Here is a 27,563-nt window from a genome sequence, read left to right as displayed (position 1 = left end):
GTCCAGATTCCTGGTAGTGTTTATATAAGACCTTTCCAAAGGGTAATTTCAGCCCTTAGAAACAGTATATGGGCAATAAAACTCAAGATAAACAGCAGACACACACATATGCAAAAAATAACATCAAATCTCATCAAATATCAGCTTTGGTTTGCCTGAGATGCAAAATCTCAGGATTCTGGCTTCCTGGATTATATTAGGAAGAAGGAGATGAATTTGGGTGTCTCTCCTGGGGCTGAAATGTGCCAGGAACCAGCAGAGAGCAGTGCTTGCAGAGAATGTCAGGGAGGCCATTGTCGACTGGGGGATAAGGTCTTGGATTGTGCTACTGGGAAACTAATAATCTGTGTCAGTGGGCTCTGAAAACTTCTGTCTTTGTAACAGGTGGGGGAAGAGGATGATCACACAGCAACAGGCTCAATAGGAAACTTGTAATGGGAGAAATTATTTAGGAGCTTTAGGAACGGTAAAGGCCCTTCAAAGGCTAGTTTTGGAGTATAAGGAAGAGAGGAGGATTACTGGAGAAAGGGAGATTCCGTATGGAAGCACTGATGAAGAAATAGATACAGGCTGGTAAAGCTAAGAAGAATCATTAGCTGTGACATGTGATAGGCCACCCAATCTGAAACTGGGGCATGCCTAAGGTGGATCAAATCTGTCCAGGAAAGTGAATAGGTACTGTGGTTTCAGGGAACACATAAAGGTGAACCCATGTAAACCAATCGATGCTCTACTGATTGGTCTCTAGCAGCCTGTAGCATGTTCATTTCTGACTGGCAATCAAAGCTTAGACTTTGAAAAAGCCTGACTGGGTGGACTGGCCATGGACAGAGCGCACATGCTTTACTCTATCTGGACTCCAGCCAAGCTGTTGCCTTCCTCCATTCAGATGAATGCAAAGTTCTTTCAAATAGCCCTTCAAGAAGTGCAAGTTGCATAGGTGTGTGTGCAGGGCTTGGGCTCCTTTTGTTTTTGCCAATTGAGTTATAAGGAAAATACAGCTTAGCTGGAAAGTGATACAGATCACACAGCAGAAGCGAATGAAATTAAGGCAGATGTAACATTGTCTAAAGGTACTTTTGATATACGTGATGTAGTAACCTGACCAAATACAGTCAGGAGATAAAAGGAGAACATACAAATGGCAGAGCCATCATTGTTCAACACATTTGTTACTGATTCTGGACAAAAATACACATTCCAGTCAAAAATCCACAGTCTTCCTCAGTTACCCATCTGTTGTTAGTGTCAGAGCACTGTAATCCTTATGGCTCTTAAGAGCTTAGAACTAGTTTATTGGGGAGATAAAGAAAGGTGTGTGTGAAAGAGCCCAAGGATGAAAAAGGGACCCCATGGGCTCTTCCCTTCCTAATTCCTTGACTTTGACATGAAAAGGCCCAGGTTTCTGCTGGCCTGCATGATCATTGATGCTTCAGCAAAGCAGATATAAATTGCCCAATGGTTGCACAGGTGGTAATGGCTACATCAGGTGCAACAGCATGAAAGTAACACATTATTACTTCTTGCTCCCTGGTGGTTCATTTAAAAAAAAAAAAAATAACCCCACAACAGCACATAGGAAACAGGAGTACTTCTGTTCCACAGGGCCATGTTCAAAATGACCCAAGCTCCTGCTGGCCTAGGCTGAAGGACATGAATTTTAACTCCCTCATGCTGTATTGTAATTACAGTATGGGGACTTCAACATCTGTTTCCTTTTCTCCATGTTTACCTCACCATTGGGTGTTATTGCAGTGTAGCCTGCAGGGAGGCCTGCTGGCATTGTGTTAGTCTGTTAATTTTCTGTAGAAGAGCGCTGGAGCATTTGTTCAGACAACAAGTTCAGTCTCTCATGCTCAGTGAATACATGAACAAACAAAGATCTTGCTCCTCTGATGTTTAATCAGCCCTCAAATTTCTTGGATCAGCTGTAAATTCTCCCGCTAGTGAGCAGGTTTTGGTGTTGGTCTCCAAACAGTTAAAACATAAGGGGAAAAATGTGCTTGCTTGTACTAAGACAGGAAAACCACAGAATGGAAAACTTCCACTTGACTTTGAAAGACAGGAAATCGCTGGTGTTGGACAGGCAACAGGTAGAGGAGAGAGCCAGAAGATATCTGTAGAAAACCAGCTATTCCCCAGACACTTCTACTTCAGCTCCACATTCTTTTGGGGAAAGGAGTTGCAGGCTGGCCCCACTGATCAAGCCCTTTATATGCTTTCCAACCACCCACCCCAGTTTCCTACTTCCTGCCTCTTCTGACACTGCTATAAATATCCTGCCTGCCTTTCATAGGTCTAGAGAAATGCACGTTGCAGATCAAAGGCGATTGAGGTGACAGTATGAAACAGCCTTTAGACCAGCTCTTGCGAAGTGCATAGTTGCTGGGTCCTCAGCTTTAACTTGTGAAGCGTGACATTGCTGGGTACCCTGCTTTAAATTTCCCTGGGAAAATGGAGGGAGTCCTTTAAGAATGAAAAGTCTCCCTGTTTCTCATACTTGCCTCTGGACTAGGATTCCTGGGCCTGTTTCTGAGTAAACCGTTTTGTCCAATAAATAATATTCTACATATAGCATAGAGCTAAGAGCTGAACATTTTTTGTTATTTGGGAGAAGGTAGGGTAGGGAAAAGAGGTCTAAGAAGGAACAGGAGACAGTAGTTGAGAGACCACACTGCATGAAAAAGTATAGCACTTGGCAATAATGAATACCTTAAATGCATTGCAAAGTGACCCCTGGGGCACTTAAGTAACTGTCATGTACAGTACTTCAATAGTCACAAAATATAGGGCTCTCCCTTAGCATCCCGCAGGGCAAAAATCACAAACCCAAAGAAGCGTGGGAAGACAAGAGCAGCAGTTCCTGTGGAAGAGCCTCAGTAATGCAAAGGATTGTGCTGGGTGTGGGGGCAGGATGAGTTCTTAAGCCCTTTGTTTTAATTCTCTAAATATGAAGAGCAGCACCTGTCCCTTTTTTCTTTTTTGCTTTTTTTTTCTCTTCTTTTCTTTCTTTTTACCAAGGGGGTGGGGGATTAAGGATTTAGTTGGTTATATCCTTAGAGGATCAAGATAAAAAGAAGACTTCAATAAGTCTGTTTCCATCTTCTTTACAGACAGTATATTTTCAATAGAATTAAGTAGCTGGCCTGTTTCCTGCCCTGTGTAAGTTTGCAGCTTTACAGAGAAGCACGGAAATAGAGGATTCTACAGAGAAGCGCAGAAACAGAGGATTCTACAGTGTCAGACAGAACTCCTAGGTGGCATTTTAAGAGACCCCAGATTGTCACTGGAAGGTTTTAATGGAATACTCTCCATTCAGAGAGACACTCAACTAGACCTGGTGGCAAATAGCTGATGACTCTTATCAGTATGTTGCCTTTAACACTTTTACTTTGGAACAAGCACCCTGCTGCAGAACCTGTGATAGTGAGTCATGTGCATCATCCAGCTAGGCTGGAATTCTGATGCTGATAAAATATACCTCCCAGAAGCCTGATGTAGGATAGTTTGACTTTTCCATAGCCCCCTTCTATGGCTGTCATCCTAATTACTTGTAGTTAGAGACTGATTCAAACTCTTCAGTTTTAAGTTCCTTCCAAAACTCTTTAAATGCATTTGTTACTTTTAACTCTGGAGTCTATTTTTCTTATCAGTATGAATGTCTAATCTACCTCCCACATGCATTCTAAATTGCAGCTATCTCATGAGTTTCCCAGTGTATTCTGGTTTGCTATTTTTCTGTTTGACTGGGAGGCCAGCAGGATGGGAATCATGTATTTTGTCATATTTTGTTGTGAGAATTCTACTGATGCCAAATAATTATGGGACTATAAAGCTAGAACTAATAAATCCTTGTGTTACAGAGCCCTACATCCCTCTGTGTCATTTGATTTAGCAGGGGCCTAGTGGAGTAGCACTGCCAGCTTTATCCCAAGACATGTCCCTTCCAACAGACTGACACTTCTGAAAAAAACAGCAAGCAAAGTGGGAAGCAGGTCCTTACTGGCCTTCGTTCCAAAGACATATTTAGATTTGTTGAAATAGTGTAGATTGAAAGAAGCAGACAGCACCTGTGTATTTGGCTGGATGGGAAACAAAGCTTTCACTAGTACCGGAAAGTTTTCAAGCCAATAGGTTCCTTCCTGTTAGTACAAGATCGCTGAACGCCCTTCTCTCATACCGATTTCCTCCAATACTAATGGCTGTTGGAAGAGGTAGGGTAAAGGAAAGCAGTGCATCTTTTTTTCCCTCCCGTCTCAGAAACTGTTTTCCTGTTTGTCTTTTATACAGCATGGCAGCTTGAGCCATTGACGTAAATTTTGTTCTTTGTGCTGTTCAAAGCTCCCTTCTTCTGAATTTGACAACATTTGCCTACACACATCCTGACTAGGCTGCCTTTTTGACAGAAGGACAGGAGAGCGAACAGAAAAGGATCCTAGGGTGATAATTATCTTGGCACACCTTGCGGGGTGGGGGTTTCACATTTTTCTGCAGGTTCTGTGTTTGTTCATGAAGCCATCATAAGGTCAGCACATGGCAGTGTTCCTTCCAGAATGTATTCCTCAAGGTATATGCGGACCAACAAGGAAAGACCAACTGAAGTTGTTACTGATAATATGATTGTATTGGTGCTTTGAGGCAACACCACCAGCTTACACCATTGACAAACATAGAAAAGTAAGGTTTTGTTCCAAAAAGTAGTCAGAGTCCTGAATGCGAGGGGTGGGATTCAGAGGGTATTGTAAGAGGAGCTGCTTAGCCCACTTGGACTTCCTTCTCTGATGAAATCCATCAGAGCTCACAGCAGTCGTGCTAACTTGGACAGTTAGAACCGAAAAAGCTGATGCATGTTGTTTCCCCATTGAATTTTGGACTATATCTCCTATTTTTTTCTCATGCAAATATCTCTACTAGAGTTGCTGCAACAGCTCTATTGTCATAAACATACTGAAATTTGGTACGTGGACAACCAGTGTATGCTGGAATCAACAGAGATATAATGGTTAAAATAATAATAAAAAGTAAGTTTTGTTTCTTTATTTCCAGAGTAATTTACCTTGGCAAAGACCAAGCACTGAATGGAACTATACACTCATGAGCTAGCTACGTGTTTGCCTGCCAATTTAGCAATAGCAAGACCAAGCAGGATCTGTGTTCCCTTCACTTGGGAAAGGAAAACTACGTTTTAGTGAGATTTACTATAATGATACTGGTTTCAGGCCCATTTTGGTTTTAGAATATATTGGCAGCAAAGCTACAGCTGACAGGACCGGGCAATGCCAGTCTGCTTTCTGTAGAAGCAGTAATGTTTCAACTATGCAAGGCTGTATTTCTTCCCTGCCCTGTTTGGAAGGTGGCAGGGGAATCCTCACTTGTCTTGGTGTCTTTGAACCAAAATCCCTTACCAGAAAATGTTACTGCAAACTGTGGCAATGAGAATGTGATCTGTGGCTGTTTTGCATAGTTGGATAATTTGTTGGTTTTGTTTTTAAGCCAACTTGTGACTCTCAGGCTAGCACTGTGCCAAACTTTATTAATAGCAGTTCTTGTAATTTTTAAGGTTTTGTCTTTTCATCATTATTCATAAATGCTCATTTCTGGATTTGCTAACAGGTACTTGCATTTCCTCAGTTTCCTTGCTAGTGGAAGGAAACAGTGTGCACCAATAGCCTGGTTTTGTTAACTGAGTTTCTGTTTATCCTACAGAATATTAGAAGTGGACATGAAACTATACAGGGATAAACCACACCTCTGATTTTTCTCAGGGGAAAAAAAACCCCGGTATAACTATTCTTAGCGGGTATATTAAGTGTGAAATTAAGCAGTTCCAAGGGGATGAACAACTGCTATTCAGAGGGAGTGCCTTTGTGCTTCTGTCTTCTCTCCTCAGAGCTACAACAGTTCAGTGTTCTTGACTCAAGAGTGTTTCCCTTGGGGTAGTGGAAAATCAGAGCCGAGCAAGGCTGCAAAAAATCCAGGCTTAGACGTGTGCCTCGTGTGCGTGTGTGTACATCTTGCAGTTCAGTGATGACCCTGATGACTTCTTGAACTTTTAATGACAATGCAGCTGCCTGTTCGTGGTGCTAATTAACCCAAAAGCTGATTCCTCCCTCCCCTTCGTTATCCATTCTGTGAATGAGATGTGAAAACAAGAAGACGACTTTTCCCGTGCCCTTAGGGCTGTCTGAGCCTGGCAGCAGTGACCCTGCTGGAGTAGAACTGAAAGAGCTGCTGCGCAATGGCCCATACTCCTTTTAATGGGTTATTAAAATTCCACCTTCTCCCCTTCCCTCCAGTCCTGTTACAGTTTGGAGCAATGGCACTTAAGGGAAAACAGCTGCAGGAATAACTTTCCTCCTTTTGGAAAGGCAGAGACAGCTGTTCAGTTTGTAAGTCTAGGAATTCCACCACTACTTACTGAGGGCCTGATCCCACTCCAGTTAAAATCAGTGGAAAGATTCCCACTGGGTTCAGCAGGCAGTTGAAGGAAGTAGCTTCAGGAAACAGCCTGCAATCAGACAATACTGCTTCAAAATGTTGGAAACTGCTAGAAAGGAAAAAGAGAGTAGGAAGGCATTTGTCACAGAGCTGACTTGCTGACTTGCCTGCAGTCTCAAAGTACAAGCACTCAGCAAGCCAATGTTTTACTTGAACAGGTTAAATTAGTGTGTTTGTGGTATCCTAAGTCACTTTTTAACTAGTATGTCTATGTTCATTTAGAGTCTGCAGTGTTGACAGACTTTTACTAGCACAGTGAACTAAATGACTGATCTCTGATGTTGAATGCTTGTTTTAGTTTAGATGTTCTTTGCGATCATAGGGTATAATGGCTTACTTTTTGAAATTATGCCAGTTCTCAGCACCTGCAGCTCTCACTGGTATGAATTTACTTGCTGCTTCTGAAAAATGAGGGAAAAAATGGAATTTAGTCTTGCTTCTGTCATTAGAGCTTGTGTTGTCACCTCTGATTTATACAGTGAAAGAGGAGTCTAGAAATTTGCGGCAGAGGGTTGTAATTTCTGTCCCACAGAGAATTTTGAAATGGTGGAAATTTACTCAATCTGAAATGCGAGGGAAAATGAAAATACCAGAGTCTTCAGCATGGAATTTGCTGGGAAAAGTGATTCTGATGCATCTGAGTCAAATGTTTTGAAGGGTTAATTCAAAATGCCCATTTTGAACAAAGGTGTCATTTCACCTCAACTTTTAGACTTGAAGTGCAGTTGAAGAGAAATGCTGACAGAGGATGAAAATAGGTCTCACTTTTTCTGAGAAGAAAAAAAAAATAACTTTGCTGAAGTTGATTGTTTCCTTAGAAATTTGTGACTTAAGTAAAACCACATTTCTTGACAGGAAAAAAAGCATTTCCAGAAATATTTCTACTAGTCCTATCTCTGATGGTTTAACAGTAACAGCCTCCCCTTCTAGAAGTGTTGATTTTGATCACATTACACACTGCCTTCCTCCCAAGCTGGTAGAGATTCCAGTTCATTTGTCCTCTGGGGTTTATAGTTAGCTTTTTCTGAATGCTAAGCATTCCCTTTAAAACACAAATCTACACACCCTTCGCTTGCTTCAGTCCTTGGCAATGGGTGGTTCTTGGGTTTGCTGTATTAATCAACAAACAAGTTTGTGGCTATGCTGCTGCCAGTGGACTGAGACAAGGTTATTTCCCCTTGCGTTTCTGTTTGTTCCCTCCCTGTCAATGTTTAAACATGCTTACACCTGTGTTCCAGGTGTGAGCTGAACTGGAGCCCTGAAAAGCTGACTCTTGGGAGGATGGTTCATTACTTTGCCAAAATAGTCCTGTTACAGCAATGTTGCAGGAGAGCTAGTCAGGCTCGATGTATAGCCTGGAAATGATTACCCTTATCTGCAAACGTTCAGCAGTGCAGTGTCCACAGAACTTCTGCCTCCCAAACAGTTAATGGGTCTTAGAGCATTCAGCAATAGCAATCACTGTGCCAGGGCAGCTGTGAAATGACTATCCACCCATATCTTGTGACCTTTTGGTTTTTCACTAAAAAGTTACAAGGAGACCTAAGAAGCAGTATTAGAACGCAGGCTTACCTCCCCCAAACTGGAAGTTTTATGAAAGTTTTTGGAAAGAATACTTTACAAAGCTCACAAACTCTAGTAGCACAGGTGAGCTGACTGACTGGTAGGTTCACCTGAAGTAAATATCCATCAGATTCATTTGGTCCAACTTGAGAATTTCCATATAAAACCCACCAATTAGCGATACTGACTAGGAGTAAACCAGTATGGGTTAGTCTTGGATTTGTATAAATATCTGTTGTGCAAAAGAAAAAAAGTCAGCAGTAGGTGGTTGACAGATACTGTTAACTATTCAGTATGTTCCCTGTGCTTGCAGTAGCTGAGTCATATGTCATTAATATTTCATTGGGAGCACCAGGATGCATATGGGCATCCAAGTAATGGACACAATTTCTGGAAATCTATTCTGATTGTGGCATATTGGGCTGCTCATGAACATGAGATGTTGATGAAAAGTTTGTATGAGGCAAGTTTGGGTGACAAAAGAACAAGATGGTTAAATGGTTTCTCTTTCTGCTCCGTTTCTATGGGACAACTTTGGCCAGTCTGTCCATAGGACAGTAAGGGAGTTTCTAAGAAAATTGAAGAACAAAGGTAACTGGCTAGTGTCTGCCTACCCTTTCTTCTGTCAATGCTCTCTGTCATTGCAGAGGGAAAATCCTGTGTCTTCAGAGCCAGAGGATGTACAGTGTGCAGTATTTATGTTACTCATGTAAAGAGTTGTTGCTTATAGATATTCTTAAACTTCTAGGTCGTCTTGTTACATCTTTCATGCATGTCTCATATCACACTCCTTTTTTTTTTTTTTGCGTTATTCCCATGAAAAATCAACACTGAGTTCTTCTGGCCTTCAATATCCCTTTGCAAGTCCAAAATGAAGGATGATGTGTTGGAACACAGTTAGGACAGGGCACTACATGGGATCCTGGAAAGTTCTAGATAGGTGGGCAAATTGGTCAGTATGAGGTTTGCCCTGATACTCTTCTGACACTGACCTGCAGTCTGAGTGGGAATTGTGGTCCGTGAGGCTGAATTGGGACTCAGGGAGGTTTTCCACTTACTTTAATGGACACTGAACCAGAATTCAATGCCCAAGTCATGGTGCTCAGACTCCAGGTAAAATTCTTCACGTAGCTAAGCTCAGCTACATAGTATAGATGACTGTGGTTACAAAATAGAAATTAATAAAATGGGCAATTAGTAAATTCCTTAAGCATTATGGTAAACCAGAACTGTGTCATGGACATGTCCAGTGCATGTGGACAGTCTGCAGAGGCTGTCAGCTTCTGAATTATAATGGCTCAAGAATGGTGGGCAAAGGTACTGGCTTCTCACAGGAGAAATTGTTTGAATGCAGGTTTAATTCCAGGGTCTGGCAGGCCTAATGCTGGGTCCTGTCAGGTCCAGTGCAAATAGGAACAGCAGAGCAGCACATATAGGCCTGACCTGGATAAATATACCTCCTTGGCATGGACAGCTGCTTAGCTTATCAGTTTAATGCAAGTTTTCTAATGCAGGAAGGAATTTGTAGGCCCACCCAGTACCCTTGAAATCTATACATGTTCCCAAACAGTTCTTCCTCTCTAGTTCCTACGTGCAAAATTGAGTGTAAACCATGTGATCAGTGGAGTGCAGCCTCTTCATAGAGTGCTGGCACCTGTCCCAGCTGGGCAAGGTGCTGAAGCAAAGGCAATCCTCTGAAGTTGCTGAGGCAGGGAGTGTCCAGGGCTGTGGCTTTTGATACTCCCTGTTTTGAAAGGTTTACATGGGTTGTCAGAGCTGCCCTATTTCTAATGTGCAGAAGAAAACTGCTTTCAGATGTTCTTTTTAGCAGGACTCTCCTTCCTCCTCTTCCTCCTCTTCCTCCTCTTGTTGGACAGTTTGGATGTGAGCTCTCAGTATGTTCACGGGTTGCACTGTGGGTTAAGGAAGGCTAATAAATTAGCAGATTTGGCTGAAGAATTTTCTATTGCCTCCTTGAAAAATACAGTGATGAATTTATTACACTTGTTAACTCTGAATATCCTACAGAGAAAATAGAGCATTAAGGAGCAAAGACATGCCAGTTCTATGTATCTGGCCTTGCAGGTGTCTGACTATTACATGAAATGCGAAGTAGGATCTACCACCTTCAAGCCCTGGACATTCGCTGCATATAGGGTTGGGTGCTGGATCAGAGCATCTTCCTCCCTTCCTCTTGTGACACATGGGAGCAATCTTTTGGCTGCCTGGTAAGATAGTGGTTTTGTTCTGAGAACCAGATACCAAGCTGCAACACAACAGCCTGTAGAAGGAGTCACCATATCAGAATAGAGCAACTTGTCTAAAGCTTTGCAGGCTATGGACTTCTCTTTCTCAGCAGAACCGAAACTTCCTGGGATATTTGCAGTCAAAAAGAAGAAAAGGAACAAAAGGAGGGTGTGTCTACACTGCCTCTTCAGGCTCAAATCTTCTCAATGTACCTGTTCTGACGTACACATAAAAGCAATGTCATTTGAGTACTTGCAGCAACAGCATCACATTTGAGGACTGTGTATTAACCTTGCTTAGGATCGACATTCTTTATTCTTTAAGCAGTGCCCATGGCCTCAAGGGATTAAGTCTGCCCCATGTGAACCAGAATGGGATTTCTGTGATTGTAGTAGGTTCTTTAAAATACCACTTGATCCAGTTTAATCGCTCCTGCACTCGTTTTGTTTATTATCATGATCTGTAGAAATGGAAGGTCAGCCTCACTTGCAACTGTATCACTAAGATACAAGCAAAGGACATGTTTTCTCCTTGCAGAGGCAGCTCCCCTAACTGTACTTCAGGCAATTCATCTCTCATCATATTCTTCAATTTGCTTTCCATGTTACTGTTCACTTGATGGGTTGGGAAACGATCAATGCCAGATGCACATTCCTTTCAGGCAGTAAATGCTCCTGCAGCAGTAAGTCATGTGCACCAGCTCCTTGTTTCATTAAAATCACATATGGTTTCCATTTGCCCCTAATTGGTCTCACTTCAGCTCTGCCATATTCTCTGAGTGGAACGCTTAGATCTGTGGCTCCCTCGAACAATTCCAAAGAGCTATGAGAAACCATAGCCTTGTCTGTCTCAGCCGGGCTTCCCCTTGTCCTGAGGTACTGTGTCTAGAAGTACTTGATCTGGAAGTGAGGACTGAGTTAAATCTTATTGCACAAATCTTATGTAGATCAGAAGAAAATGGAAAAGGTGTTCTGAGCTAAGCATTGCCTAACCAGCTTTGAGTCATATGCTTGTTATTTTTACCCACTGTTGTAAGCTGTGTTTGGAAGTGCTTTTGTGTGTTGGTTTTGACAACCATCTTTCCAACACTGCTAACCTTGGCTGAAAGCAGTTCTTTGGCAGTTGTCAGTGGCACAAAATGAGGCAAAATGTACTCTGCTGAAAACATCCCTTGGAGAGAGGTGCAAGGTGACTCTCTACTGTACTCTGTTCATGAGGCACTCCCTTCCCCTCCCTCCACTTGCATTACTTTTCCTTCCTTTACTTTCATACTTGCCTACTGCCTTTTGCCTCTAGTCTGAATTCAGCTTTCAGTGACTAGTTTAAAAATACTCAGGTGGAAAGAAAAAAAAGCCTGCCAGAAAGGAGACACAGAAATGGCTAGTTGGCAGGAATGACATTGGTTTCTCTTTTTATTTTACCAGAGGTTTCTCAAAGCTGTAGGCACACTCATGTAATCTGCAGTCTCTCTGCTTACATCCACAGCAAACCTAAACTCTTTTGTTGATACAAGCTGTGAGACTAACTTAGCGATGTTTGTAACTCCTCTGCCTCAACTTACTCTGTGCCTGTACTAGCTAATCTCTTGGGCCTACCTGGCTTCTCTGAGTTTAGTAGGTAAGATAGCTGGTAACAACAGATACTGGTTGGTTTTTTTTTTCGTTTTTTTTTTTTTTTTCTTCCTTTACCTTCTCTTTGTTTATCACCAGGTGTTTCCTGAAGCTGATTTCCATTGGCACCAAACATACCATCTATGTGTGGATCTAAAAGATTCTACTTGTAAATGGATGTCAATGCATCTTAGATGCATTTCTTCCTCTTCCTTTCAGTCTTTCCTCCATCCTTCCATCAGACTGTTGCTGTATGATGGGAAAGCAAGGGAGCTAACATGAGGAGCTTAGATGGCAGAGGCAGTGCTGGGCAGTTGAAGAGTCTTAAACCAAATTGCGTATAGGAGCCTGAATGAAGTGTCTGGAAAAGAATTTTCCAGTTTCTTATCTAACAGAAACCTCTCCTTTCTCTCCAATTCTAATGTATTTCAAAGGGAGCTTGGGCTTCCATAGGGTGAGATGCACCATATGGGAAGGGAGAAAAATGCTTGCCATTGCTGCCATCAGAAAAACTGTATGCATTTAATAAGCTACAGGTGAAATGCCAAGACAAGCTCTGCTTATTTTATGCAACCTTGTATCCTTAATTTGTGGTCTTGTGGGGAGGATTAACTTTCTCCCAAGTAAAGCCCTTCTAGAGCAGTTTATACTTCTTGAAGTGATGGGAGGTTTGATGCAATCATAGTCTTGTAAGAAAGAGTTGTATCACGCCTTTTTTTTTTTTTGCAGTGTTGGAAATCAAGCAGCACAACGTGTTGTGCAAACATCAGTGGCATGGAAATCTGCAGGGGTGGGAAGCCTGGTTAATTAGCAAGTGCAATTGTGATCAGTTGTTTTAGACAGAGCTTGGGCCTACGTGAAGCCATTTAATTGCCTTCTACTTTTTTTGGGTGGCCTTCAAACAGCCTTGGTATGCGACGGACAGGGAGAGTTTTGTGGATCTGTAAAACAAAGGCCAAAAGTAAGTGTCCTAGTTCTGGTTAGAAAAATAGGAAGGAAAGGTATCTGGGTGTCTTACCTTCATGTTTCTAATTAGACTTTTATTGTTAGTCACAATGTTCCAGCACACTTGAAGTAAGCACAAGCCCTTTCCAACGTGATATTTATGTGGCAGCTGTCTGACTGGTAGAGGTGGTTGGTGTCAAGAAGGTGCTCTTGCTCAGTCAGTGTTCCTCAGAGTGCTTTGAAAAGGCAAGAAGTCAAGATCTGGACTGCCAATAATGGAAACTAGTTTGTTGGTGAGGGGTATGAGAGGAGGGCAGACAGCAGTGAACCTCTTTTTTTTATTCGCTACCTTTTTGGTTTTTGTTCTCGATGAGGTTCTCTGGTGATGCTACTTTCAAAACAAAGCAAAAGAGGTTTGCTTTGCCTTTGTGGTTTTGGCTGGAGGTCGTGATGGAGCAAGGCAAGAGGAGGCTCCTCTATTGTATTTTTCCAGCCTTCTCACACTTTGCAAGAAGACTTCAAATTCAATACTCTTAATTTGTAAAATAATTCTATTTTGATTATGTAGGAGGTGACTTTCAGTACAGACAAATCATCAAACGGACTGGAGACTTATATCTGTTTTTTCCCCTTTTCGTGAGTCCACATCAGCATTTCCCTCTCCATTCTGCTTTGCTATGGAAGTGTTGGAATGGGGAAGAGGCTGCTTTTTTTTTCCGCCTTCCAAAGCAAGTCCCACCCGCTTGCTGCTCGTACAGGCCTACACCAGGAAATTTAATTGAGCTTCCCAAGGGGCTGCATATAACTGGGCCAGACTTCCAGTCCAAAGGACACGATCCGCTTGTAGTTACGATCCTGTGTTTGTAGAGAGGTCAAGAGTGTTGGTAATAATTACTAACGGATCAAGCCAGGGGAGTGGGTAAAGGAACGCAGTTCATCTGAGTGAGCAAGCAAGACAGACACAGCAATTCTGTCTTTTTAGCTGTACCATCAGCACCAATCCTGTAAAATCTGTGTGTGAAAGCACCCTGCCTTGACCATGTTAGGAGACACCCCCAGAAGTGCTAGAATAAACGAATACCTCAATAGTGTTCTAGGTAATGCTCAGGAGTTTTAAACATACCGGCTGCCTTAGCCCTGAGTGATGTGAGACAGGCTGAATGAGAGAGCTGGTAGTAAAGCTGGTAAAAAGTTCTCAGTAAATTGCTCTTGGAAATGAGCCCTTGTGTAGTCTTTGGATGAATAAAATGGCAACCTTCCTTCCTGGCATGTCTTGTGCCTAGTGTTAAGATGGCATTTCCATCATTCAGTTGGGGGTGGTTTTTGCTGTCCGGTTCCTGGTATAGTCAGTGGCCTCAGGATAGAAGGAGACTTTCTTCAGCCTCCTGGTCACGTTGCCGCTCCCCATATATTTTATTTTGCCACTACTTGGATGTCAAAGAGCGGACTGGGAGAATAACTTGTCCCCTGTGTCTCCATTAGTAAACAACATGAATCCTCCACATCCTTCACTTACTTAAATGCAGTGAGCATGCATCTCAGCCAAACCTCTCACTTGAAAATACTCATATTGCAGACCAATAAAATAAATCCTTGAAACAATAATGAGAAGTGTAGCATTTGTTACTCTCCTGAGCTGTTCATGATAATTGGACTCAAGGGAAATGGGTTTGGAGCAAATCCTGGTCTCTGAAGGGTGTGTGCCTCCACTTAAAATGTTGTTTATGGATGACAACCAGGCCTCTTGTATGAAAGCATCTGGTTCTCATGGCGCAGCTGGGCATACAGCTGGGATTTGCGGGGTTAGCCGGTGCGTGGACCGCTGCCCTCTTGGTAAGGAAAGGTGAGCTTTGTGATGGTGTCGCCATCTAGTGGCTGGCCCCGATAAAGGACACAGGCGGGACTGAACGGAGACAGGTGATGCCTTTTGCTTTTCCATTGGGAAAAAGAGCTACTGCTGCACACGTGGAAGCTAGCATGTGCCTGGATGAAATGACTTAATTACAAGTCTTTTTAGAATGTTGTTTCCTCAGCTTGGCAAATGCTTGTCTTAATCTCGTGTTCACTGCCCTCCCATTGGTCATTGCCTGTTTGTCTGCTCCTTATCCCGTGAAAAGAATGCCTTCTGCTATCTCAGCTGTAAAGCCAGTGTCCTCTTCGGCTTCATATCTTGCCTTTAGGCTTAGTCTTCCTATGAATCCCTGTGAAAATGGCCACAGAGTAAAGGCTAAAGTTAAAGAGTACTTGAGTTAGATATGTGTGCATTTGAGCAAATAAAAGTGTGTATAGGGCCTTTTTCTCCTATGCCCATTCTGATTTGTTTGCCTTTGTAAGAAGACCTCATCCAGTGACATGTGGAAAAGATACAAGTGATTTTTGTATGTATTTACGTGTATACGTGTGCATGCAGACAGTTTGTACTATCCTAGAGATGCTGGTGGAATATGAGCCATTAGCTGCTTTCACTATACTAGTCCTGTGGCAAATCTGAGCCGTTTCTGTTTTCCTAAGCACTAAGCTAGTTTACATAAAAAAAAAAAAAAAAAAAAGGGGGCAAGGGAAAAGAGATAAATATATTAATAATTTGTGATACATTGTTAGATGTATTTCTTGAATCCTCAAATACAGCAGGTCGTTATTTTAGTAATATTTTTTTTCTAGAATGGCAAGTAAATATCTGGTTTTCCTTCTTTCTGTTCTCTCCCTCATTTTTAAATCACGTCAAATGTTGAGAAGCAGCACATGTTTTTTCCTCTTTGATTCATGGTATGGCTGCCATGCTTACTTTATCAAAATTTATATCCTCATCTAATTTAACTTTTCATAAATAATTACAAATCACTCATGAGACCTTGCCAACTGCTCCAGTCCCACAAAGTGACCTGACCTGAAACCCCAAAGTACTGAGAAACATTCATCTTGGAGTATTTTCATAGGCAGTACTTCAAAGGAATTGTGGTTTAAAAATATGCAGCTATTTTGGTGACCACTTGTGTGGGATAAAGTTTCCCATCAGTAATAGCAGGGACTGTAATAGAGCTTCAGGGAGAAGGAAGGAGTTCAGGGGAGCAGTCACAGCACCTATTGCCTCATTCTGCTGGAGCAGTAGGAGTCGCTAGAAGTAAACACTTGACTTCATTAACATAACATGGACTGAAATTGCAGCAGAAATTCTGCAAATTTCTGATAATTTGCAGAGGGTGAAAAATTCCTCTGGTGAGTATGCATGGCCTCTGCTCAGTTAGGAGCAATATTCTTTAGCTTCTATGAGGTGTGAAGACTGGTCCAGCAGTATAACTGGTAAGCGGAGGTTTGAAGGAGCAAAGATAGGAACTGGGAAAAGTGGCTGCAGGTCTGCAGCTTGGAGCTCTGTTCTGGGCAGATTTACAAGTGGCTTGCATGTGAGGAGGCTTAGGGTGATGAAGCCAGATATGGAAGAGCAACCTCTGAGCCGTCCTGTCCATCCAGCATTTCTTGCCAGTTACCCAGGTGCATCTAATCCGCAGGGAGTGGGAATTTAGCCTCACATAGTACAGGGAGTACACTTAAGTTGGAGTATCTTCTGCTCCTTGGCCAACAGCTTGACTTTTCCTTTAATGTGGGAAAAATAAGGCAGGGTGGGTTCTTTGTTCATTCCTACCTTTTTGGTAAAGGAAGGAACTTACCTAGAAAAGTTACCATTTGGGTGATGAAGCCAACTTCTCTGAGATACAGAGGACTTGACCCATTTACAAAAGGCTTGAAATGATAACCCACACTAAGGTTTTTAACAGCTTTTACTAGGTGAATTTGCTAGGATGGTTGTTCTCTGACTTTACTGGGGAACAATAATATGAAAATATAGATCCTTCCACCTGCTTGCAAGGGTAGCTAGCATTAGTTGCAATTGGGATGCTGTTATGTGCTAGTGTAGATGTGCATTTTGAATCTTTGGTCTTGTGGTGAAGCTGTGGATTAGTCCATACATCGAAGCTGGTCTCTTTCTGAAGTGGATGTGTTACTCTAACTGGAAGTTAAAGGGCTGCCAAACTGGCACTGAAGTACATGAAGAAAATGGGGTTTAGGTGTTTTTCAGCAATTGGGAATGTGCCTGTCATCTTTTATGCTAACTGTGTTCTGGTTTGAAAACCTAGCATTTTGCAATACTGCCTTTTAGTATATTTCTTATGATTGTCAATAAGATAAAATTTCATTGTTGATTTCAGATATGTTGGGCAAACACCAGGATTTTCAGTTTCAGTGTTTCAGATATGCAATAGATGAAGAGATAAGACTTTTGACACCCTCTGCTGTAGACTCCACCATTAGTGAAGTGCCCTGGAATTCACAAAACCTTGAAGAAATTGTGTTTTCTCATTGCCCCTTAGGCAGTCTGGTTTTCTTCGCTTCGGTGATGATTGTGGTTGTTGGGAGCAACGAATGGAAGAACCTAGTTCTGTTAAGATATTTGCAGTCCTCAAGGACATGCTTCAATATAGGTACTAAATTTTGAAGAAGAGAGTAAATTGAAGTCTGAACAACTTGTTAAAAAGGAGAATCAACAAAACCGGCTTTTACTGCCATTGGATAATAGAAGTTAAAAAAAAATAGAATGAAGTTTTATAGTCAATGAATGAAGGTTTTGTTGGTCCTTTGAATCAAAGCCAGCAGGACTGTCTTACCTAGTTCAAAATTTATTTGACAAGTCTGGCTGGAAGCATAGGATATAAATCAGAGCAGAGTGAATTTGTCTTCATTCCACACCATCCTCATGGAATAAGTTGCAGGAACTGGTGTATATAATCATGCCTATCTCTTCCTTTGAATCTGTTCTTCAGATTATTCAGAAAGGTGGGACAAGCTTTTTGACTCATTAATTTGGTCTAGGTCATGAGCAAAATCAGCCTGCTCTTTTTCCCACTTCTTCCAGTGGGCTTCTACAGCTGTTTGCTTATTAGCCTGTTTAGTTTACAACAAGGTGCTTGTTTGATGTCCCATATACCTAGGAAAATGGATCCCTGAACTTTTTTGCCACTTTTAGATAGTGCTGTGATGCAAATAACTTGTTTGGTTTTCCTGCTTGCTCTGCTGGTATTGGCTGGGATAGAGTTAATTTCCTCCATAGTAGCTAGTATGGGCTTGTTTTGGATTTGTGCTGAAAAGAGTGTTGATACACAGGGATGCTCTCATTACTGTTGAGCAGTGCTCACACAGAGCCAAGGCCTTTTCTGCCCCTCACCCCACCAGCGAGCAGGCTGTGGGGTGCACAAGAAGCTGGGAGGGGACACAGCTGGGACAGCCAACCCTAACTGACCAAAGGGATATTCCATGCCATATGGCGTCATGCTCAGCCATAAAAGCTGGGGGAAGAAGGAAGGGGGGGGTTGTACTCTGAGTGATGGTGTTTGTCTTCCCAAGTAACCATTATGTATGATGGAGCCCTGCTTTCCTGGAAGATGGCTGAACATTTGCCTGCCGATGGGAAGTGGTGAATGAAATGCTTATTTTGGTTTCCTTGCATGGGTAGCTTTTGCTTTACCTATTAAATTGTCTTTATCTCAACCCACAGGTTTTCTTAGTTTCACCTTTCTGATTCTCTTCCCATCCCACTGGGGTTGAGTGAGGAAGCAGCTGCATGGTGCTTAGTTGCTGGCTGGGGTTAAACCATGACACTTGCAAAAGAATACTTCCACCTTTTTGCCTCCCTTCCATGCCTTCCTGCTTTTTAATTAATTGTTTTATATGATGCATTAATACAGTACATGCAGCAAAACACAGATGAAATCCTGCAAAAGATTGCTGTGAAAGCACTACCTTTGTGCTGGGCGGGGAGTTATGATCAGGACCTTCAGAGGCTCAGAGGACATGAAGTATGTGGTCTGTTTTAGTTGCTAGATTTCAGTAGCCTGGAACCATCAGGCCATATATTCATCAGAGGTGCATTGTTTGCAATGGTTTATCATTATAAGCTTTGTGCAAGAGTAGCTAGTACCTCCTCTTCCACAAAAAAGGGTTTTCTGGGGGGGTTATGTATAACTATACATGGTCAAGCGTGTTATGAGTTTGTTACATTCTTTGGTTTATTCTACTGGAATAATTTTCATAGCCATTGTGATGAGAAGCTTGATGAATAAGATTTTAGGTAAAATTTGCACAGTTATGGTGTAGTTTTGATGATTCTCTTGATTGAGGGAATTTTCAGTTCCTTGTTTTCTTTTTTTTGTTTTGTTGTTTGTATGAGTGGCATTTGGGGTACAGGATTTTCTAACAGTGATCCTTATTCTTCCCAAGATTGGTTGTGTCCAATTGCATCTTTTGCAACCCTTATAAAAATTAAGCCAGATCTGGCGCTTGTATAATGCGATATGATTGTTCTAGGGGAGTGGAGTTTAGCTGGATAATGCCTGCCCTGTCACCAAGCCTTGCTCCTGTGAGATGAGCAAGTGACAGCAGAACTTTTTCAGAGAATTGATGGAACAGCAGGGGTTTTTGTGGAATGCCCCACAAACAGATGAGTAAGAGAACTTTTTGATAAACGCTGACTGTAAACTACCTACTAGATCCATCTGAGGGACCTCAAAATCATTATGATGGCTTGGGTTGGTTGGCATTGCTGGGTGTGTCTGTGGTGCAGTGAAGGTATCTATGTTAGGCTGGATGCTGTGTGCAGGCATGCACTCACACTGCCCCTTAGTATCCATGAAGAAATGAAGTCCAGTGTACGTAAGGTCTGATGGGCCAGCTTTAGTCTTCCAGGTGGCTTCTGGCTGGCCTGTCAGCTTTCACTGTGAACTTGATGGTTGCTGAACAATCTGGTTTTGCACAGTAGCCATTTGTTCAAGGGAGCCATTTTTTTGGGAGCTCATCAGTACCTGAAATGTAGCAGCTCTAGTGAAATCTCCAGATACGGGATATTCAATATACAAAATACAGTACAGTGCACTGTACTGTGTTGTTGTGGCTGCACTGGGCATCCAAAGAACAATTTCCAAGTAGTATTTTGTTGGACATCATCCTCTGCGTTCAGAGTTAAGACATTAAGTACAAGCATCATCCCGGTGGCTTGGTGCAAAGATTTTAACCTGCCTTAATCCCAGCTATAGTCTGCTTCGCAGATTTCAGCGAGATTTTGATATAAATATTGCTTGTTCTTGTTCTTCAGGCAGAACTGTATGTCCTTTAAATAAATACTTGTTTTGGCATCCCATTTTATATGCCTTCATTGTGTATGAGATTTAGAATCAATTGAGGGGAGGGCTGGCCTGGATTTTTGTGTTATTTTACAGAGTAATTTGTCCAAGTGGCTTTTTTTGAAGTGGAGGTTCTGCCCTACATGTTGTGTAAAGTTATTAATAATTTGTTGTATTTTTCCTTTCTCATGACAGTGATTCGAGCTAAAGTTGTCGGGAAGAAGCTCATGAAAGATGGACCATTTGGAACAATGCGGTACACAGTCAAGCAGATGAAGGTATGCTTGCAGATGTTTCACATAGGCTTGTAGAATGATAGTGATTCTAATTAATATGTAATAACGAACAGAGTTTGCATACTTAAAATAACAGCACCTCAACTTTTTGTATTGGTCAACCAGATTGGAAAGTAACCAGCAATTTTGTCTGGAGGGGAGAAAGAAGCAGGAAGAGGTCATTCCTGACATACAATGCTGAATACCTGAATTCTTCCTTTAATTTTAAAATTTCTGGTAGTAAAAGATGCCAGATGGGCTTCTCTAGATACTGGAGTCCTGTTTGCCTGTTAGTGTTCAACATAAACAGTGTGAGACTGTAGAAATGCAAGCTTATCCACGCAGCACTTTCATTAAATTCAAGATGTGGTAGTGGTAAGGAGTTTGCCAGCTTTGGGAGAGTGGTCTTTCATCTCTTCTTTCCTTGCATGCTTTGTGACCACGAGTTAGAATGATGGCTTTTATTTTCCATGTACAAATGAACAAATGAAACTCATATAGTGAACTCTTTATGTTTGAAAGCTACAGCTTTTTATTTAATCAGCTCAGAAGAGCTGTAAAATGTTGACTCAGAGATGAAAAGAGGTAGAACTCCTACACCAGTTGCTTTGTTTCTCTCTTCAGAGAAGTTCATGTCTTCAGAGCTCCATTTTTTTGCTGCACGAAATGCACTCAACCTGCTGCTTTGCACTTTGGTTTTTTTCTTAAACTGACCCCTTGTTATGTAATACTAAAAATCAGCCGTAGATTGTTTTCCTTGGCTATGCCATTCCAGTCATAAGACTGGTTTATGTCTTTAAAAAAAAAAAAAAAAGAAAAAAAGAAAGGGAATGGAAAAGCTTGGCAGAGACTGCAGAAATCTGAAACATATTAGACAAAGTAAAGGTTCAGAAAAAACCAGTCACTTGCCTGCCTCATAACAGTAACTCTCTTTATAAGGCAGTTTATAGCTCAGCACCAGAGCTGGGAGGAGGAGACGCAAAGCCTGTTTCATAAGCTGTCGCAAAACCGCACACGTAGCCAAATCTGCCCTGGCATGGCTCTTCCACTGGAGTGGAATGTTTGCACTTTGAATAAGAGGGCATGAGGTGCTGGGCTTACTAATTTCCTTAATCTTAAAAATTTCTTTTTAAGATTCAAAAGGAAATATATATATTTGTTGATAACTTGTTTTTGTAAAAAAAAAAAAAAAAAAAGGTAGCCGATTATGTTGACAACAAGCGAGACAATGCTGCTGCTCCTTTTTTCTTTTATTTTTTATTTTTTTTCTTGATGGCTGTCTCTGACATCAGGCCGCAGCACTCTGCTGTTTTTGTCCCGTTTTTCACTCTCCAGCTTAGGAAGTGTATGCCACTTCACGAAACTACTCAACATTCACATGCTACAATGGCTTCATCAACTTTTCTTTTTCTGATTTCATCCCAGTCTGTCCACAACCTCTACTTTCCCTCCTACTCAGCTCCAAGGTGCTTCCTGTCCAACATGACCATGAACAGGGTCCAGTGATGATCTAGGATAAACAGTAGTCCCCAAAATTACGGTTGGTAAAGGGTAGTAATTAATGCCAGCCTCTCTCCTAAGTAATGATGCAGCCTGCCCCATTGTCAGCCAGTGAGCTGCAGTGTCAGGGAAGCACAACAGCATTAAGCATTCCCACCTCTGACCTAGGACCCTGCAGCAGTAGCCCTGCTATGAATAGGGAAGGCTTCTATGTGTCTGCTGGCAGGAGAAAAAACACAAGCTCAGGCAAGGTGAACACGTTGAGTGGAGCAGCAGCCACTCTACTGTCAATAGACACCATTGTGTCAATCCTTAAATAAGATGTCTGAGCTTGTCCTGGCTGTTTTCATTGGATTATTCTGCAGCACAGGGCTAGGGTGTTTACAACAGATACTGCAGTAATGTGCGGTGTTCTCATGCTGAGACCACAAGAGAACAATTGCATTTTTTGCAGGAGCAGTTCCACAGTGTTTTGTTAGAAAGCTACGTGTCCAACAAAAGCAAGAGTGATTTTAAAGGGGAAATCATGTGTTGGTCAAACTGCCTCTGTGTCTGCTACATAGATGGTGAGCTGGTGAGATGTTGCTTTGCACATTTAACTCTGACCTTTGGCAGGAAGGAACCTGGAACACTCAAAGTGCTCTGTAAAACTGGAATGTCCATAGGACATAGTTCTTGATAAACAAACCAAGTATCATCTTTGAAACCCTGCTGTCCTTCTGCTGAGCTTAGAGACTTCAGTATAAAGAGGGATTCAGCTCAATACAGTGGGGGAGCTCAGAATGATGCAGCAAATCTCTCCCTTGCTCACCCCAATGAAAGCTTCAGTCTTCCGGCTGAAAAGAAAACTGAAGAGGCCTATGGCTTTGCACAGCTGCATGGGAACAACTCTGAAGATAAAACTAATATGTCAGTGTTTTTTGGCCACCTATAAATCCATCTGCACCTGCAGATGAAAAATAAACAAGCCATTTAGTCTATCAGTGTGTACTGAATTGCTTGTGAAAAGCATTGAGAGCCTTAAAAGACAACAAACAATCTTTGTATATCTTTCATGGGTTCCCTGGAGTTTGCTGTGGCTGATTCTTGCTCTCACTAACTCTTCTGAGTATGTTGCTGAATTTCGCAACTAAACCAGCTTGGGGCCTGGACTGGAGCACAAGGTCAGCCCACAGGCACAGAACAGTGCCAGGCTTTCTAGCATTCAGGTTTGTTGTTTGAAAAGGCCTTGTGCTTTTTCAAGCAACCTTTGCCTCCCCCCCCTGCTTTCTCAAATAACGTAAGAATATTTCAAGATCACGTGTCAGAAATCTACACAGGACTGATCTGACCTCTGCATGTTCTGTGATGCTGCAGCTCATTCTGAGAATGGCCCAAACCTATTTCAGGAAACTGCAAAGGAAACAAGGAGATAAGATATTTCTACTTCATGTGCACAAACAGTCCTGGTTGACCATGACAGCACTCTGCACAGCCTGCCAGAGGCAAGGAGGCTTTCCTTGGTTTGTTGCTTAGCTGCAAAATGAGTCTAAGGGGTGAAAAGTGATAGTCCCAAGAGGAAAGAAGTGAGGTGGGATTAATTTAGTTTAATTTTAGACAGACTGAAATGAGGTGTTGAGTCTTTCCTGCTCTCTTGATTGTCAGTGGAGAGAGACAGTAACCACTGAAGTGTAATTCAGCCCACAAGCTGTAGACAGCTATTTTAGGATGGACTGAGTTGTTCTGGAGGTACCCGTTCTTGGCATTTGTCTAGAGAGGATGCCTAATTCATATGAAGTACTTAAATTTTAGGTGGCTGAAGGTTAGGCAAGATGACTCCAAACCTTGGTATCTAGTGTGATAGAGGGATAGAGGGAGGAACGTTGTATCACAGGGTGAAGTTAATCATGCAGCAAGAACCAGCACAGGATTTGCATGTGCATTTGTGAGGTGGTATGGGGGCTACTAAGGGGAATGCTGACACAGCTGGAAATGTAGCCGTACTAGCAGACACCACCATGTGATGCTTGCTAATACGTTGTTCCCTGTCATTATGCTTCTGAAAATACACATTTGTGGCGACAGGAGGACTCCAAGGGAAGCAGTTAGGCGAGAGGATAGCTTTATGGTTAGTTTTCTTCTGACTGCTCTAATAGCACTTCCAGGATATTTTGTGTATCCAAAAATAATGCTTAAGGTATTGATCTATTTGTTTTGAAAGAGCATTTTCTACATTTAGAATGCCAAATTCTCTTTTTCTTCCCGAGAACCAAAGTCATGGTGAATTTTCTTTAGCCTTCAGAAGATGAGGCAGGCCCTGTCTGCCCCCAGCATTGGGTCAATTAGTGTGACGTTTGCTAACATTGATGAGGGTCACTGACAGGTGAGCTGAAGTGTTTTTTGAGAGGCTGAGCGTGCTTCCTTCAGCAGCCCTGACAGTGATGTCCCTGATGGTAATATGAACAGGAAGTTAGGTCAGGAGTTGAAAACCAAACCCCAGTTCAGCATCACTAGTTACTTCATGGGCAGTCATGGTGAGCTTGATGATGCAGAAGATGCGAGGAGTGACAACTGTAAGGGCCCTGTGGGAAGGGCATGAGCAGCTTCTCAGAGGAATGGTTAGTCTAGCTTGTAGCCCTTTCTGCAAGGGGGGGAATGAGCTCAAAGCATGCTGGTGCACGTGTAGACTTTATAGCACAGATACTTAATTAGGCCAACACTACTTGGAGCTTAGCACTGAATAGCAAACAGATCACTTGTACTGCACATGCATAGCATACAGCTCTCTGCAGTGTAGATAATGCACTGCCTGGAGTGACTGGGCAGCCCCAGCTCTTATCTTAGCTAGTCTTATCTGCTTAGATACTGTTATCATAGCTCCTTGGTGTGACACCCGGTAGAATGGAGTCTGAACACATGATCTTTATTCTATGAGCCTTTCCTGACAGTCCCCTTGGGAAGCAAGGCAGAGCTCTTCTACAGATGAGGAGCAAAAATGTACTGAGGACTAAATAACTCATCCAAGTACGGACAGGATGTTTGGACCAGAATCTAGATCTCCAGCAATCTTCAACATAATTGGAAAATCTGAGTAGATCATCCCACACCAAGAAGATTGCAGGGATAGAGATTAGGCAAGGTTCAACTCTTCCATATTCATTAAAGTCTTTACTCACTTGGGGACACAATATTGTATTCCAAACATGATCTGTGAGCTTTCGTTGATACAGTGTGATTAATTTAAAAAAATGCTTTCCTTGCATATTTGCTGGGTGTAGAAGGAAGGCTGGAAAACGCAAACCCTTTACTGTACGCAGCAGTACTGTTACTGAGTTGTGATACCCCAATCAGCAGAACCTTATAACAGTAATATAACTAAGGAGAAAAAACCCCTGGCAGACATTCCATGGATGCCCAGGAGATAATTTGACTTCTCAGCATAGCAGAATGAGTAGCCATTTTTTATATTTTTATGTGCAGTATCTGGGCCTAGCAGAAAATCTGTTAAATCAACAGACATCCTTTCAGAAAGAAGGTTTGTTGTTTTTAAAGCGTGTGGGGGAATAGTGAAATACCCTGGGATAATAGGGGACTTCAAGAAATAGATACGACAGCTTAGGACCTAAGCCTTAGGTGGTACACCAACAAGGATCTATAGCTCTGGGATTGTTTGGGGGTTTTTTTCCCCTCTTTTAACTCACTTTAATATTTACAGGTAAATTGAATGTGAATGTGGTTTCTGTCATTAAAGTTGTCAGAGAAAAGGATAGGCCGGAAAGTGTGATGAAACTGATTCTCTCTGACTCTTGTTTTCTTTTAAACATTGGCCGTTCATGCAGTCAGTGGGGAAAAAAGAGACACTGAATACTTTGAAAAGATAACCAAATTTTAAAGATGAAATTTTCAGGAAAATAATCCTCCATGTTTCAAAAAACAGGATATGTTTTATTGGGTCCAATGCACACGTGTGCTGGTTGTTGCACAAACTTCATCATGCTACTAACAGGTGGGCATGAGATTCCCTAAATTGCAGCGGTAAGGTCAGGTCAGGTAGGGACACGTGCTAATTTCTGACCGAATCCAACTGCCAGTGTATCTGTGGATTCCTATTTCAATTAAACTGAGCTGTAAGAAAGATTATGAAAGAGGAAAAGGAGTGTAGAGGAATTATGTTCACATGATATTTTCTTTATGGCGCCCATCAGTACTGAGCTAATTTTAGGAGATGGGGTAGAATTTTTCTGCATTCATTCAGTTAGAGAAACATCACATCCTTGCTGAGGTCAGCAGGAGTTGTGTATGCTAGGTGTTTTGAGAAGGAGGTGTCTGGCTTGACGACTTAGATCAAGCGCCAAAGGTTTGAAACCCTTACAGCAGCAACACTGGAAAATAGGGTCATTGTTTAAATGAAAAAATCCCTTAGTTTGGAAGAAATTGTGTAAATCATATGAAGGAGAGAGATTCCAAACTTGAACTAATTTAATTTCTCCCTAATTATGAGCTATATAAGGGAAAAAATTGTTCAAGATATTGGCAGAGTTTGCAGCGTTGGCGCTTTGCTCACTCAGTGCTGCTGGAACTAACGTGAGTGGGGAAAAGTGGTCCCTGTGCTGAATTGCAATGGCTCGGTAGCAGGTGGGTATTCTGCTTTATTAGCAGATCTGGTGGGGACACTTCCATCAGAGTCCAGTTAGTGTCATTAGTCTTTCACCCTTGTAAACACATTGCTTGCCACTACAGTCTAGGAACGTAGATTGTAAAGAATCTAAAGTGAAAAGTCATCTTAAGATGAGTTAAAGCATTTCTTTTTTTTTTCTTTCTCTAGATGTACAGGGGCTTCCAGATAATGCCGCACGTTCAGTACATCTACACAGAAGCCTCTGAGAGTCTTTGTGGAGTCAAGCTGGAGGTCAACAAGTACCAATATCTGATTACAGGTAAAGGACAGCGTACTTCTTCATAATCAAAACCTCTTCCGTACTATAGATACATGTGCTAAGGATGTGGGGGACTGTGTACACAGCTCCGTACATAGCTTCCCAAGTGTTAAGATGGCCAACAGTATTTTGGTGTTCAGTACTCTTTTTTTAATGCTAAGAGTCATTTCACTTGCTAGATTTCCTTCTCTTTGCTAAAGTGTCTCTTATACCCAGCCATGCTGTGACAAATACGCTGTATGACAGTCCACAGCTGTCGGTTCGTACCTGTCGGTCACAGGGTTGCTACTCAGCTGTGCCAGAAATGGAAGATCCCTGTTGGAATGAGCTGGAGCAATGCAGGCCGCTGGGATGTGGGCATGCAAGGAGATAGAGATGTGCCAGTTGCCAAGTCTTCTTTCTAGTGATGGTGTCAGTTCACTTTGTTGAGAGGAGCTTGACAGCATTACTCACCTGCATTTTGTTGCTCGTGCTTACAGCTGGCATACCACTCCTAACTGTGCTGTAATCTTGCTGGCCAGAGTTTCCTGAACCAGTTAATAAAAAGGCGGCAGTTGCTGAGCAGTGACTGAAGCCAAACATATTGAGAGCATTAGCAATCTCAGGAAACGAGGGAAGTGCTAGAGCTGAGAAGTGCTAACTTGTGACCATGTCTTTGTTTTCAAGGCCGTGTGTATGAAGGGAAAGTTTACACTGGCCTGTGCAACTGGTATGAGAAATGGGATCGGCTGACTCTGTCCCAGCGTAAAGGACTGAATCATCGTTATCATCTGGGCTGTGGATGCAAGGTATGTGTGTCTCTAACTAGGTGGCATTAAGACATTCAAACCCTAGAATTCT

The 27,563-nt window shown here is 42.2% G+C and overlaps 2 protein-coding genes across 4 annotated transcripts in view; one reads left to right on the top strand and one right to left on the bottom strand.

The window, feature by feature from the left end:
- SYN3 (synapsin III) overlaps positions 1 to 27,563 on the bottom strand; it is a 206,418-nt gene that overhangs the window by 103,612 nt on the left and 75,243 nt on the right. The window lies entirely within an intron of this gene.
- Positions 1 to 27,563, top strand: part of TIMP3 (TIMP metallopeptidase inhibitor 3) — a 39,669-nt gene that overhangs the window by 7,004 nt on the left and 5,102 nt on the right. The window contains exons 2-4 of the mRNA XM_037389314.1: positions 20,228 to 20,310; positions 26,612 to 26,723; positions 27,390 to 27,511. Coding sequence (XP_037245211.1) covers positions 20,228 to 20,310; positions 26,612 to 26,723; positions 27,390 to 27,511 — 317 coding nt within the window. The remainder of the gene's footprint in view (positions 1 to 20,227; positions 20,311 to 26,611; positions 26,724 to 27,389; positions 27,512 to 27,563) is intronic.

This window comes from Falco rusticolus, chromosome 5 (genome assembly GCF_015220075.1).
Source record: "Falco rusticolus isolate bFalRus1 chromosome 5, bFalRus1.pri, whole genome shotgun sequence".
Taxonomy (NCBI): Eukaryota; Metazoa; Chordata; class Aves; order Falconiformes; family Falconidae; genus Falco; species Falco rusticolus.
The sequence above is the reverse complement of the archived record's forward strand: the minus strand, read 5'-3'. Positions and strand labels throughout refer to the sequence as shown.